This window comes from Euprymna scolopes, chromosome 29 (assembly GCF_053919585.1).
Source record: "Euprymna scolopes isolate OS-2025 chromosome 29, ASM5391958v1, whole genome shotgun sequence".
Taxonomy (NCBI): Eukaryota; Metazoa; Mollusca; class Cephalopoda; order Sepiida; family Sepiolidae; genus Euprymna; species Euprymna scolopes.
The window spans coordinates 64,361,468-64,378,173 of NC_136510.1; the positions used below are offsets into that span (position 1 = coordinate 64,361,468).

The 16,706-nt window shown below is 35.6% G+C and overlaps 1 protein-coding gene across 1 annotated transcript in view; it reads right to left on the reverse strand.

The window, feature by feature from the left end:
• Positions 1–15,486: 15,486 nt before the first annotated feature.
• The window catches only part of LOC145252668 (tubulin-specific chaperone D-like), a gene marked incomplete in the record, with an annotated part of 249,915 nt that continues 248,695 nt past the window's right edge, over positions 15,487–16,706 (reverse strand). The window contains 1 exon segment of the mRNA XM_080112451.1: positions 15,487–15,979. Within this exon segment, the coding sequence (XP_079968577.1) occupies positions 15,956–15,979 (24 nt within the window).

Here is a 16,706-nt window from a genome sequence, read left to right on the forward strand (position 1 = left end):
ACCACGTGTCTGCGAGAAGCGAGTTTTTTTCTGGGGTTTTTTTTTTTATTTCTTGTTTTTGTCTCCTTCTTCTTATTTCTCAACGGTTATTACAGCCAAGAACTCCCTCTATTCTAGAGGTGGGCGGTATTGACTATTTCCTATCTGTGTTCCTGATTTTTTTTTTTTTTTTTTGCCTACTACATTTTGCTTCACCTTTTCTCCACGTTAAAAAACGACCCTGGTGTCTAACTCTGTCCCGTGGGGAGGCATAGTAAATAGGTACATTTTCCTTCGAATACAAATCCAGTGGACGATCAGAGATAAAACAAGGTGACAGAGGGAAAGTATTTTATAGAAGTGGAGAGGGGGTTAGGGTTAGGAGAGGGGGTAAGTGCTATTCTCATTATTTACTGCTGATGGGAGAGTCTTTATAAAAATTTTCGGAACGTATAGCTTAATTTTTTTTTTTTTTTGTAATATCTTAATGCATGGCACAAAACTTTCAACGATCTGAGTCAATTTCTGTCTAAGACATGTGCCTAAGAAACAGCTTCATGTTATTTTGTTCCACAGATAAGAGGCTTTATGAAAGGAACTTTGCTCATGGAAGTTCCATTTAGTCTTTGTTACAGACAAGGAGTGTGCCCCGCCTCTCTTGGTGAAGTCAAGCAAGGACCCTTGATCGTCTTTGAAAATTTTGGCTCGTGATGTCTGGTTCTCTGAGAGGTTGGCACATTGATCCCGAATGCCTCGGTGTAGAATTCTCTGGAAGCGTAAAGAAATGAAACTCACATACGCAAGAAAGAAAACAGACAACTGGGTTCTATTCTACTAAAAAATTAATTTCACCAAAATTTACAACTTTTTACAGATATGTACACTCCAAGTTCTTAATGCAGTTGTAAATTCAGTTCTTAGCCCGTTTTTCAATTTACAATTATTATTCTTCTTCGGAGATGGCAATCAGGCAAAATGGAGAGGGGAGGTGGTCATATCCTCAGGGAGCGATATTATTATCTCGAGATTCTGCACCAATCTGATTAATTTCTAGGGACATCGGCCTTATATACTCCGGGTCGGGGTGGAAAAACCCCTAAGCCAATCAAATAAGGATACATGTCTGGGGGATTCCCCAGATGCAAATTGCGGGTGTGCAGTTCAGCCAATATTACCAGTCTTGAAATCTGAGACCCAAAATGATATCTATTCCCATGACCTCCCAGGTCAACGGCTGTCATTCAGAACACTTGGGCCGGGGTTCTTCAGGCCAGCAAGTACACTCTCGTTTCTACATTCTCTGGCATTTTCTGTTATCTAACACAAAATAACAATTATATCTCTGAGTTTGACAATGACACAAAATATATATCTGATTTTTCAAACAATAAAACAAAATATATCTATATATCTTTCAATTCAAGTCTTTTCGATATTCGCTGTCGTCCGGGATTAATTTAACAATTTTAGCATATTTACCCAGTTTTTCTTAGGTCTCAGGGAAATCTCAACCTCTCCAATGAGGGGCAAATCGCTCCCTCAGGTCAATCACGTTACAAGAAAAAGTAAACTTTTCCATGGTTGTAGCCAGATTTGTCTTTGCTGTGAATGCTCTGTAGGGAGTGGGGCGATGGGTAGGAATTGAGTCGAGCACCTATCATAAACATAAGGATACAATAAGATAAGTTAGTGATATGTCTTCTGTATGAAATTGTACATAGGACAGAAACAAGATCATTTCTCACTAGATTTTGTAAGTCAGTTTTGTTCTTTGTCAAGGCAAGAAAAAGTGTGCCAAGCAGAACCACTCTAGATATGGCAGCAGTACTCCATCTGAGAATGAATCTGGCTCTGATACAGATAGAGGATTGTGTCAGGAGTGGGGCATCTTCTGGAGCAATAGAATAATCCAACCATTTTTCCAGGGACGTTAACAACAGTTTTGATGTAATCTTCCATTTTATGTCAGGAATAAAAGACAGTCCATGGAGCTTAACAAGTAAGGGCTTTCATTAAGAAGAGAAACATTTATTTCAACCAGGGAGAAATAAGGACTAGAGTGTTGGTGGTGAAAAAAGAACAAGCTTGATTTGGGGGTATTAAAAGTAATAAGCCATTCTTTACCCATTATACCACGTGTTCCAAGTTTTAGGAAAGATGGAGATCAGAAAGATCCTGATCATCAGTGCTCTTTGATGTCATTGTGTCATCTGCATAGATATTGATGAATGATTTCAGTCTACGATTTGGAAGATCATTTATGAAAATCAAGAAGAGGCTCAAAATGGATCTTTGAGATTTGCCAACATTAAAATTATGAGCTTCAGACTTTTGCCCATCAACAATCATTTTAATTAGCCTATAGGAGAGAAAATGAAACATTTTCAAATATTGCACAGTGAACAAGATTGTGAAGTAAAATTTGAAGGCCTTTTATATATCAAGAAGTATCACTCTAAAAACAAAGCCTCTATTGACAGATTAATTGATCCTTTGCGATACTTTAGTACGTCATCAGTACATTTTGCAGAACGAGATCTATATTGCTTCTCGCTAAGTAGATTGGTTCTGTGTAATTGGTTTATTTATTATAGAGGTTATCAATTTATTCATAATGCACAGGAAGCTGGCCAGACCAGTGAAGTTTCCTATTAAACAATGATTGTATAGCTTTGTAAGGATAGGAGCTATTTCTGGTTGCAGTTTCTGGATTACTTTGACGGGAGTGTTATCAAGACTAGTTGTCTTGTTGGAATCATCGTTTTTTATAAATTAGGCAACATCCTGGATATTTATTCATATGTCATCTACAGTTTTTTTGTTGTTTTTTTTGTTTGTTTTTGGTCGTGGGAAAAATCTGGCAGTTGGTAGACCTGATCACAAAGGGTGGAATTTCGTTGTGAAAATTTTATCTTTATCAGATTTCGAGATCATTTTTGTTCTGTTAATGATTATTAAGGTTTTATTTGTTATTCTCCAAACTTTGATCAGATCATAAGCTGTCCAAATCTGCCATTGAGTATCAGAAACGTCTACGATGGAAAGAGGCGAATTGTTAAGCTTCATTTAATCGAGACAACTGAGTGATTGGTGGTCCCTGTGGAGAAAAGTAAATAGATAAACTGTCAAAACGGTTTGCAAAATGCCATCAACATTAAGTAGAAATGTTGGCTTTTCATCAAATGGTATGCAAAATGTTGCCTTTTCATCAAATGGTATGCAAAATGTTGCCTTTTCATCAAAAGGTATGCAAAATGTTGCCTTTTCATCAAAAGGTATGCAAAATGTCGCCTTTTCATCAAAAGGTATGCAAAATGTTGCCTTTTCATCAAAAGGTATGTAAAATGTTGGCTTTTCATCAAAAAGTATGTAAAATGTTGCCTTTTCATCAAAAGGTATGTAAAATGTTGCCTTTTCATCAAAAGGTATGCAAAATGTCGCCTTTTCATCAAAAGGTATGCAAAATGTCGCCTTTTCATCAAAAGGTATGCAAAATGTTGCCTTTTCATCAAAAGGTATGCAAAATGTCGCCTTTTCATCAAAAGGTATGCAAAATGTCGCCTTTTCATCAAAAGGTATGCAAAATGTTGCCTTTTCATCAAAAGGTATGTAAAATGTTGCCTTTTCATCAAAAGGTATGTAAAATGTTGCCTTTTCATCAAAAGGTATGTAAAATGTTGCCTTTTCATCAAAAGGTATGTAAAATGTTGCCTTTTCATCAAAAAGTATGTAAAATGCTCATATGCATGGTTGTGAATCACTCAACGTAAGTTACCACATATGAATGTCAGCAATAAAGTAATCAGTCAGAATATTGTCGATTTTGTCAGAAATTTTTTCAATAATATTAACAAAATCTGTTAGAGGACGTGTAGCTGTGTTGGGGCGGGTTTTGATGTTATGTTCAAATAATCTTATAATCATGAAACTGACGAGGTAATACCAGTTTCATACAGAAATAACAGATCTAATTTAGTCTCCTATAAATGGATTTTTTTTTATTACATTTTCACCCCAAACAAGGCACATCGCCACTTTGGTGTAGGGGGCTACCATCAGGGGAAACAACTACTAGGGTACTATGTAGGGATTTGGGCATCAAGATATCGGTTCACGTTACACTTGAACTTCTGCACGTCAGTACAGTTGAGGAAGCAGGGACCTGGAATGTAATTCCAAAGTCTAGTGTTTCTAGGGAGAAACTACTGGAGTAGAAAGGTCTTTTACCTCTAAGGATCTCAACTGTGTCGGGGTGGGATTTAGCTGCCTGTCGGGTTTGTTGAGGGTGTTTACGTCATGGGGGCACAAGTGCTTGCAGTTCGTCAGAGCATTCACCATTAAAATACTTGTAGAAAAGGCAGAGGGATGCAACATTTCGTTGATGGGACAGAGGCTGAAGCTTAGATGCCAGTTCAGGGCCTATTAGATTGGCGACTTTTCTTTGAACCTTGTCTAGGAGCGAGAGACTAGTAGCAGATGCACCAGCCCAAATGTGACAGCAATACTCCATACATGGGCGAATGGTGGCCTTATAGAGGTAGAGGATATGTTCAGGTGTTAGCAATTTTCTAGCACAGTAGAGAGAGCCTACCTTCTTCGCAGCGGTCCTGGCAATGCTTTCAATGTAATTGTTCCAACTCATGTTTCCTGTGAACGTTAGGCCAAGGAGTTTGAAAGATGTACTCTCAGATAAAGAGTCCTTGGCCATTGCTATTGGTGGTAGAGAAGGTTTCTTGTAATTATTGAAGGAAACCAGTTTAGTCTTGGCGGCATTGTACATGGCCATCCATTTTTGTCCCCATTCCACTATAGATTGGAGGTCATCCTCTAGTTTTTTCACCATTTCCCTAGATATGTGTTCATTTGTTTTCCTGTCATGTCTGTTATGGAGCATGGTGTCATCAGCATATATACCCATCTCAGAGGCAATTTTGTCGGGGAAGTCATTTATGAATATTAGTAACAATAGAGGTCCAAGGATAGACCCTTGGGGAACTCCCGCATTTATATTATATTGTTTAGATGTATAACCGTCGAGGACAACCTGGAGCTTTCTCTTATCTAAGAAGGATTTAATTATGTTAAGTATTCTACCAGTGATACCATATGATCTGATTTCCTGAGGAGACCCTCAAGCCATACTTTGTCAAAAGCCTTAGATATATCTAGAGCTACCGCTCTTCTCTCCCCCACTTTGTCCAGTAAATGGTATATACGTTCAGAGATTACAGTTAGGATGTCTGCTGTGGAACAGGCTTGTCTAAATCCATATTGTTGGTTAGTCAGACGTTTAGCATCTGTAAGGTGATGGACTAGAGCATGATTAATAAAGGTCTAAAATATTTTGGCAAAAAGTGGGAGGAGGCTAATGGGGCGATAATTTAATGGGTCAGTTCTTTCGCCAGAATTCTTGAATACTGGTACCACAGAAGCAGTTTTCCAACAGCCCGGAAAGCAAGATTCATTAAGGCATTTGTTGTAGAGTTTGGAGAGAACTGGAGCTATTTCGGCTGAGCACTTTTTTAATAGCACAGCTGGAATGAGATCGGGTGCACATGCTTTTGAAGTGTCAAGGTTTTTATGATAGCATGCACTTGAGTAGGGGTGATTTTCAGATCGTCTAGCATGGCATCTGTCCACATAGGAAAGTCAGTTAGGGGGTGGTTGAAAGGGTCCAGTGTGGAGTTTGAGGCAAACTGACTGGCAAGTATGTTAGCCTTCTTGGTTGCTGAGCAAACAAACTCGTGATTATTGTTTAGTGGGGGAATTGTTTATTGCCCATTATTTACTACACTGTTGTAGATTTTCTAGAAGTCACGAGTTCGTAATTTTTGTGCTTCGATGCATTTTTTAGTGGTTTGAGTAAATTCTCTCTAAGCTGTCGCTATTTCTTTCTTAACGTTACTTCTAGCTTCTATGTACTTCTGTCTGTTTGAACTGGCCTTATGTCGGTTAAATCTGCAGTATGCATGCTGCCTTTGAGCAATGGCAGTTGTGCAAGTCGAAGTAAACCATTGAGGAGAATGGGGCTTGCTATAAAATTTCCGCATGGAAACATGTGCTTCAATTGCTGCTTTGAATCATTCAGTGGTCTCGTTTGCGCACTATTCAGCAGGAAGAGAAAAAATATTTCCCTATGGGGCATCTCTGATAAGATCTCTGATGGCTTCCCAGTCAGCCTTTTTATAATATCTCGTTGTTTTGAGCATTGGCTCTTCAGTTTTGGCTCTAGAATTTAGGGCAATTTCAACCTGCATGATCAGCGTTCCCAAGTGGGCTGTCAGCATTCGTTATACAATCATTGGGAACTGTGGTCAGAAACAGATCTAGAAGTGATGCATGTTTTTCTTGCTGGTCAGGGAAACGGGTTGGAAACGTAATCATTTGTGATAGGGAGTGAGATATAGAGAAGCTATGTGTTGTGCTGCCCACTGCGTCTGTGTAGGTAGAGAATCCAAGCCAGTTTTTGTGGTGGACATTAAAGTCATCAAATACATGTACTTGTGCGCTAGTGTCAGAGACTTTGATTAATATGGTACAGTCCTGGGTCGAGGGAGAGCGGTAGAGAAATTTTTAAACTTTTGCAAGTTGAAACATAGATCCCTGATCTTGGAGAAAGATACCAGGTAAAAGAGATCCATGGACGCTATTTTGCTTTTCAGCACAATTATTGAAAATAGTTTTTTGAGTGGTTGTGGATAATTATATGGAGAAAATTATACAAAAAGAGAAACACGTTGGGTTCACCAAAATATAGAAATGAGAGACAACAAGATGGAGTTTCATTCTATATTAATAAACAAACTTCATTCGTCGTTTTCGTTAGTATCATTAGTAGAAGGGAGAGAAGTGTTCTTGTGTGAAGATAGATTTAATATCATGCCGGCTGGTTGAAGAAGAGAACACGTGTTTATAGGCAGTAACCATCGGCACAAAGGAAGTTAAAAGAAAATGGAAGAGCAAAGATTTCAGCATGCATCCAATAGTAGAGACAGGGCAAAGGGTTATTGTCTCGTGGTAAGAAAGAGTAGGTATGTGTGTCGGTGTATGTGTGTGTCGGTGTATGTGTGTGTCAGTGTGTGTCGGTGTATGTGTGTGTCGGTGTGTGTCGGTGTATGTGTGTGTCGGTGTGTGTCGGTGTATGTGTGTGTCGGTGTGTGTCGGTGTATGTGTGTGTCGGTGTGTGTCAGTGTATGTGTGTGTCGGTGTATGTGTGTGTCAGTGTGTGTCGGTGTATGTGTGTGTCAGTGTGTGTCGGTGTATGTGTGTGTCAGTGTGTGTCGGTGTATGTGTGTGTCGGTGTATGTGTGTGTCAGTGTGTGTCGGTGTATGTGTGTGTCGGTGTATGTGTGTGTGTGTGTGTGTCGGTGTATGTTCTTGTTTGCTTATGTTTTATTTTATGAGTTTTAATGATGTTAGTAGATGTTTAGTGGATAGCCGTGTAAAGAGCAGAACACACAAAAATGTAAACCATTGAAAAAAAGCCATAACAATCCTATTAATATAGTATTGAGAGACCTCACAGGAAACTACTGCATAGTCCAGATTGCGTTCACAAATAAAAATACAGAAGCCCGGGTATTTTGCATCTGCCTTCTTGGGAATTACTCCAGGGTTCTGGTCCTTGCACTATCAGCCCAAGTTAAACATTTTTCTCCAGCAACATGGCCATAAAAATAGATAATAGAAATGATGGAATTACACAAGTCATCTCAAAATTATAATCCCACTGAACAACTGATAATTCAAATATTGCTCATGGAGATTGAGGACTAAAAGTTAAAGAAGTGAGAATTACAATGCATTTTCTACCCAACAAACGATGTTTGTACGTTTTTGTGTGTCTAGAGGTAGTCACTGCAACATATATATAATTAAATAAAAAAGAGTGAAAAAAAAAAAAAACAGAGAATAGAGTTAAAAAGAAAATAAATTTATTGTAAACAAAAGTAAAAGTGTTAAGTTTTGAGACATTATGTTGAACAAAGATGGCGGTATAGTTCAGATCAGTAATTGTCAGTAATCAAGATGGCGGCCAAGAATCAAATGTGGTCCGTGGCGTAGTTAATGGCGAACTGATTGAATCCAAAATTCAACAATTTTTATAATAATTTTGAAAAGTTTTCATTGGTTGTTTAGCACAGCCGTTGGTTATAAAAATGATTGGCGAATCCATTCGTCTCATACACCCATTAGGAGTCCATTGTGATGGGATGTGTCTCCTAGCAGCTTCGGCTGCAGGAAGACAGGGTAGTACACGTCAGGGATTCGTCACTTGACACTCAGCCCAACAGGTGAGGGGCCGGGGACCGTCCAGCACCTGTTGGACTGAGGTACACCGCCTGGGTAATACCTAGGAGGTCCACCCTCCCAGGCCTTGCCGCCAGGCTTTCCGGTGGGGCAAGTTTATTGCTTGCTGCCTGAGGCGCCCCGACCGGGGAATGCCGACAGGGTTACTCAGGCAATTTTTAAAATTGCAGGAGTGCCCCTTCTTTAGGGGAGCCTGTGGGGTTCCCACTTTCTGGCCTTGTGCCACATTTTGCCGAGGTGGGCGGGAATTAAATAACTACCCCCATTAGGAGTCAAAATTATTTTACACACCCCCTTTTTTAATATAATGGAAAAATCCTTTCGGATTCAATTTTGGTTAATTTGGTTAGTAAGGTAGAAATGTTCGTAGTTTAACGCTGTGCCCGGAACAATTTACAATTTTTCACACCTCACCACAACGTGTTCCCCAAAAGTAATTTTCCCAAGGAAAAGAATAAAATTATCTGCTATAATTGTGGACGACCCAACCAGAAAAGTTTCCAATGTCGATATAAACGCTCTAAAATGGACTCCGTAAAAAAAAAAACGTTGAGAACTTTGAGGAAGAACATACATTTCTATTCACATGTAACTTTGACAATACCACAAACGGTAAAAATCTCCTTGTAGACTATGGTGCTACAGCACACGTTATCACCAAGGAATCTGATTTTATTCATTTTGATTCAAACTTTAATCCTCAAAGTCATTTTGCCAAACTTTCCGACGGTAGTCAAATAAATGATATAGTCTTGAAAAGAGGCGATGCCAAAATATCCCTAAAAAATAATAAAGGCGAAATCTGTAACTGTATTCTAAAGAATGCTCTGTTCGTACCTACATTTAAGCAAGATATATTTTCCGTGCAGGCTGCAATTAAATAAGACGCGAATATAAAGTTTGGCCAAAACAAGTCAAAATTGACATACCCCAATGGAACTGTATTTGACATTAAAGAAAATGGCCGACTATATTATATAAAAAGTATGGTCCCCTCAAAAACTGCCTGTCACAACTTGGAAACCTGGCATAAAATTCTAGGACACTGCAATACAGCTGATATTAAAAAAATACCAAATGTAGTCGAAGGCATGAAAATAATACCTTCAGACGATCTCCCAAATTGTGATGTGTGTGCACATGTTGGTTGGTGGTTTTTGTTTTACGGCATATCAACCCTTTTCGAGTTATTTAATGCCGAATCCAAAGATTTTGAAGAAAAATTTTTAATAGAATATATTTGTTGTTTTCAAATCACTTTCTATTTAACCCATAGTTGGGACCCTAACAGATACTACCACTCCGGGTCAGAGTGGACCTGGGAGCAATGGTAATTAAAGGGTGGCTCCACACTCCCCAAAGGCCGCAAGCTGGGGCCTCACCACTGGATATAGTTTAAGGTCATATCCAGGACCGTATGTGCACAGGAGAAAATGACAAAATATATAAGCCGAACGCCAGTCAAAAAAGCTATGAAAATTCTCACTTGTGCATTGTGACTTAGCAGGTCCAATCAGCCCGATGAGGAAAAATAATTCGCTCAGACAATGGGACTGAATTTACTAGTAAAGACTTTGAACTTCTATTAATTAACCAACTAATACCTAACATAATGTTTCCAATTTTTGTTAAAAAAAAAAAAAAAAAGTCTCCTGTTAAAACCTTTTCTGTGTAAATTTCCTTTTTGTCAAATAATTTTTTTTTGTATCTTTTTTTTTTTGCAAACATTTGTTAAAAAAACAAAAATATGTATATTTGTGAATTTTTGTGCATATGTTTATATGCATTTGAAAAGTATTCTATTTGTATGCTTATATATACTTGAAAAGTGTTTATTTTTATATGCATAAAAAAAAACTCAATGTGATAGCTTCTTTTTGCACATATTATACCAATATATTAATAATTCTTTTGGACCAATGAGAATAAAGACAAATTCCCCCAAAATCAGCAAAAAAAAAAAAAAATTTTATTGGTTTATTTCTATTTGTTTATTTTTATTTTTATTTATTTTTCTTTCCTTTTCTCAAGTCAAACCAAAATTGAATCCGAAAGGATTTTTCCATTATATAAAAAAAAAGGGGGGGGTGTAAAATGTTTTTGACTCCTAATAGGGGTAGTTATTTATTTGGTGTCCACCACACTAAAATGTGGCACAAGGCCGGAAGGTGGATATAGGCAAGCTCCCCTAAAGGAGGGGCACTCTTGCCTCATCAAAAATTGCCTGGACACCCCCGTCTGCATTCCCCGGTAGGGGCGACTCAGGCGACAAGCAATTAACTTGCCCCACCGGAAAGCCCGGTGGCAAGGCCTGGGAAGGTGGACCTCCTAGGTAGTACCCAAGCGGTGTACCTCAGTCCGACAGGTGCTGTGTCAAGAATGGATCCTTGACGAGTACTTCTACCCTGTCTCCCCGCAACGGAAGCCACAAGGAGACCTTCCCCATCAGAGGACTAATGGGGGTATTAGACGAACGGATTCGCCAATCATTTTTATAACCACCGGCTGTGCTAAACAATGAAAACTTTTCAAAATTATTATAAAAATTGTCAAATTTTGGATTCAATCAGTTCGCCATTAACTACGCCACGGGCCACATTTGATTCTTTGCCACCATCTTGGTTATTGCCAATTACTGATCTGAACTACGCCACCATCTTTGTTCAACATTAATAGGTCATGCGCCCAGCCATCGTCTTTTCTTTGACGCATCGGAATCTAAATTCGAATTGTGGCAGCTAAAATTGCTGGGATATGTAAGGATTCGAAAACTACACAAAGTCATACAATCTCCAACAGAGAATCCTAACGACCCCGAATTTCTCGAAAAGAACGCGACTGTTTTTGCAGAACTGATTCAATGTTTAGATGATAGAAGTCTGTCTCTGATTATAAGAGACGCATTGGATGATGGACAGAAAGCATTGAACATATTAAGAGAACATTATTTATCAAAAGGGAAACCGAAAATTATATCTCTATAGACAGAACTAACGTCTCTGAAACGTAACGAGGATGAAACTATTATCGACTACGTTATAAGGGCAGAAACAACCGCCAATGCCTTAAAAATCTCAGGTGAAATAATAAGTAATATTTTTATGTTATCTTACATATATAAATATTAAAGTAATATTTTTATGTTATCTTATATATTATTTTAATTTATACATTATTAATATTCATTTTTTATTATATTTTATATTTCATTTTATTATATGATATTTCAAGTATTATAATTTTATTATAATATTTAATTATATTAATAAATATTTTCATTATATATTATATTTATTAATTATTGTTTGGTTAATTATGTTATTTTTTAGTAAGAAATTGTAATTTCTTCATATTTTAAGAGAAGATGTCCTCATATGACAATATATATATATATATATATACTAGCAAAAGTACCCGTCGTTGACTGGGTTCAAAAACAGCCTACAGAAAATGGACTCTGATTTATGAAAGTATGATAGGTTATGAAAAGGAAGGGTTGTAAAGAGATAGCTTCGAATTTGGGGGTATCAAAACCAAAGCAAAATATGATGAAAGTAAAAATAAAATAGATAAACCCCACAAGTTATTATACCATACCTGTTCACACTGAAACACTTATCACAATATTCTGTGGATCTATATAAAAAAAAAACTTGTTAAACTTTGTGACATATTTCCATTCTATGGACGTCAGGTGCTAACAAACACCCCATAATTTTATTATACCATATTTCTTCAAACTGAAACATAATTATCAAAGTATACTTACGCAGATAGATATGAAAAGTCTTTATTAAAGTTTGTGCCTATTTCCATTCTATGGAGGCCAGGCACGAATGCAGACCCCACAATTTTATTATACCATCCCTATTTAAGTTAAAACATATTATCAAAGTATTATTATGTACATCTATATCAAAAACACTTATAAACGTTTTTTTTTTTTTATTCTTAAATTTTTTATTTCCATACTTTGTGGACCAGGCGCAAACGCAGACCCCACAATTTTAATGAACCATCGTTCTGCCAGATCAAAGATACCCATTCCTGTGTCTCGATACATCTTTCATCATTATATTTAATCAGTTTTTTAAAATAGTCAATCATATAGGAGCCTATTCGTGACCACACACACAGAGACATTCAGCTTTATTTTATATATATATATATATATATATATATATATATATATATAAAATATTCGCTACTAGGATTAGACCAATATTATATATATATATATATATTAAAGTCCCCCTCTTTGGGTTGAGCACTTTGTAAATATATTTTCACCCGATGTGTATTTAAAAGCGATTAAGCGAAGCCCACTATTAATTTGTTTGTAAACAAGCTGATGGTTCGAGCACTGTGCGACGGGAGGGTGTGGATTTAATTCACACTCTAGGAGAAATATTTACAGCACTGATTCATAGCCGAATGGTGAGAGCTGCTGACTGTCAATGCGACGGTTGTAGGTTCAATCCACTGCTGGAGAAAGGTGTTTGTCTAGCCACACTGATGAGTTGTGATACAACGAAACAGTACTGTATGTGGATGAAAATTATATATATATATATATATATATATAAAGAGAGAGAGAAAGAGAGAATGAGAGAGAACTAAACCAAGAGAATATAATAGAACAATTAGTAAATTACACAATTACATTTTTCAACAATCTGACAAAAAACTTCTAATTCTCTTGATACCACGGTAAACCTCAATACAGAATCCTACAGAATCCCTATAATAAACCCAATTTAAATCCTTTCTATATTTACAAGTTTTCCAATCACCCTTATTCTATTATAAAATCCATAGTACTTTTTATCTCTAGAAGAATTTCTTCACTCTCCACAGACAAAAAAAATCTTCAACAAAATATAATAACGCTTAAATTTACCCATAATAGGACTTGGAATAAATCATATTCCAGAAAGCAATCTACTTCGCTAAATAATAACTCTAATAGCCAACCACCTTACCAACATAGCCCATCCCAATGCAATAATCATAACATGCTAAACCCCCACAACCTTCCTAAGAAAAATAAAAATATTTGGTTTAATTCCCCCTTCAGCTCAAATGTCAAAACAAATATACCAAAAGAATTTTTTAATATTATAGAAAATTCTTTTAAGCAAACACATATATATAATTTACCATATTTAATAAAAAAAATTCTATTGAAATTTCCTACTCTACAATACAAAAGATAATACCATCTAATAACAAAAATAAATTAGCTCAGACCACCCCTTCCCCTTAATGCTAAAAGTTAACTGTAATTGTAACATAAGCAAGACTGTTCACTCAAAAATGATTGCATCCACAGGGATGTTGTTTACTCATGTACTGTTACTGAGTTACCTCGAAACACCCCTACAATAATTGCAAATAATCCTGTCATGAAAGAAATTCCCCATTTGTCTATTACTTAAAATATAACTCAAATTACTGAATCAATTGCTCCACCAATCGTCTCACCTACAAATAACAACGTCACAACCAACAACACAAATAATAATATCAATATTGATGAATATTGTTGGTTGGGTGGTTGGTTTTGTTTTATGGCATATCAACCCTTTTCAGGTTGTTTAATGCCGAATCCAAAGATTTTGAAGAAAAATTTTTTAATAGAATATATTTGTTGTTTTCAAGTAGGTTTCTATTTAACCCATAGTTGGGACCCTAACAGGTACTACTACTCCGGGACAGAGTGGACCTGGAAGCAATGGCAATTAAAGGGTGGCTCCACACTCCCCAAAACCCGCAAGCTGGGGCCTCACTACTGGATATAGTTTAAGGTCATATCCAGAACCAATGAATATTGTCATGACAGCAATAATAATAATAACATTAATAATGATAACCTGCCTTATTTTTCTCAAAACATTGATAATATTCAAAACTCACTTCCGAATATAGATAAAAATATCCCAGTACAAATTGAATCTACCATTGCTAATTATAACAACCCTGAATTAAACCATAATCCCACCCCAAATCCTAACAGAAATACACATACCATTAACACTACACGAACGCCAGGTAAAATATACACTTATATTGGCGCCACTTCAACATAAATAAATATCTAACCATAATTCTTCCTTTAATAATGAAATCACTGATAATAACCAGGGAACTTCTCTAACCACTTTAATTAAAAAAACTTAAATCTAAAAACATCCCTTTCTCTATAAATTGAGTTATTCTTAAAAAGTCAAAATCTTACACTCCAGGTTCTAAGTCTTGTGACCTCTGTATATCTGAAGTTATAAGTATAATCACCCCTCCCCAAAGTATCCACTTAAGAGCAAACTTATTTCCCAATGTAAATATAAGAAAAATTCAAATATAACCGGAAAAGTTTTGGCCTCTGTCTTTTGGGATGTACAAGGTATTTTGTTCATTGATTACGCTGAGAAAATAACAACCACCAATAATGACTATTATAACATTTTTTGAAGGAAGAAATCACCAAAAGAAAAATAGAGCACTTTAACCAAAACAATGCAACAATGCATTGTGTAACAAGTCAATCACAACAAAGGCAAAACTACATCAATTGCATTTTGGGTTGCATCTGCATCCAACATATTCTCCAGATCTCCAGTGACTACTGGCTGTTTGCAGACCTCAGAAGTATGCTGCAATGAAAAATATTCTACTCCAAAGAAGTAGTATCTAAAACTAAAAGTTTTTAATTTGTATCCAATTTTGTATTGGCATGTCTAAACCTTTTCATGTTTTCTCGCGAGCAAAATAAGCTAATAATTGTGAAATGGATCTCACCAACCCAAAATAAGTTTTAAGTGTGAAAATATTTTTTATTCAATCAACAGATTCACCACAGATGTGATTAAACTATTATGATAAAACAAATAGATTAGAAGATTAGAATTTGTAAACAAAGATTAGTTTATTTAGGACGGGAAATTAAAAAACATAAAACAAATGTTTGTTTGTGTTAAGATTATAATTAATCCTATATTGCTGTTTGGTGAATAATGATGTCACCTGGAATTATAGAGATCCAATCACTTATTAATGTATATTAACACATTCAAATTCTTGTGTATATTGCATTATGTTTGTGTTGAAATGAATGTAAATCATATTCATACTTTATATATTTAAACAATGGTGTGTGTGTGTGTGTGTGTGTGTGTCTGTAATAAATATATTTTGGAATCAGATGTGAGAAAATCTTTTATTCATAATAGTTTATTAAATGTCTGGCCTTCTATATAACTGATGTAGAACGCCATGGTACAATGTTTTTCCACTTCATGATTTGCTTTGAAAAAGTTTCTTCATTGTTATAAAACACAACCTCCTCCTCCTTCTTCTTCTTCTTAGTGTCTGTAAAATACTGGAATTTGACAATTATAGAATAATAATGTCAAAGATATAAATTCATTTTGAACAGACAAAATTAACCTTTACCAAAGATTAAACGTTTATGTATAAATAACTGGATAGGTTGTTTAAGAATGCTCAGCCAAAAGCCACTTTTTAAAATGATTGGAATACATGCATGACATCAACAATGTCAGGAGATTTGGGCAATTGATTGGTCAGATCAGGATCAATGGCTAAACACGTCAGCTGAGCATGCAAAGAATTTTCTCTTTAACAGTGAGGATTTGGCCAACATCAGTCATTGGTCACCATTTGTTGTAAGCTGCAATTAAAATAAGTGCCATTTCAATTCTTGGGATTTACAATATAATTACAATAGAATACAAAACGAATAATGTACAGTCAGATACTAAAAGAAACATAATATTTGGAGACATTTAGACGAAACTTATACGAATGAATACATAAGAATTATGAGTCAGGATTTTTTTTACAAATAAAAATAGTAATTGATAACTATATTTAAGGGAAATAACAATATATTTCACTTTCTAACTAATTCGCTAGCTAATTAAGAATTTAAAAAATATGTTAATAATAAAAGTAATTTATTAGCTGGTTTATTTAATAAGCATATTATTATCATATTAAATATTAGCTATATCTATTACATTTAATCTCTTGTACTCTTTTGCCTTTTTTCTTAATTTCTTGTAAGACATATTTGAAATGATAATTCAATGAAGGAATATTTGATATTCAAAAAATGTTCTGAAATAAAACCGATATCTCCTGAAATGTTGAAATTTAAATCCCGAAAATAGTTTAAATTTCTTTATTTTATGACAAAAATAGATATGCCTATCCTTTTTCCTTTGAGAAGATGCTTATTGTTGTATACGTTGGCTGTTGAATTAAATAAAATTGTTTAAAATCATAGCATATATTTAAGAAAGAGTGAATGAAAACTGACATGGATGATATGAAATAATTTAATGATATAGATAAATATTATGTAGTGAGGCATCATTAGATTGATGAGCAGAAAA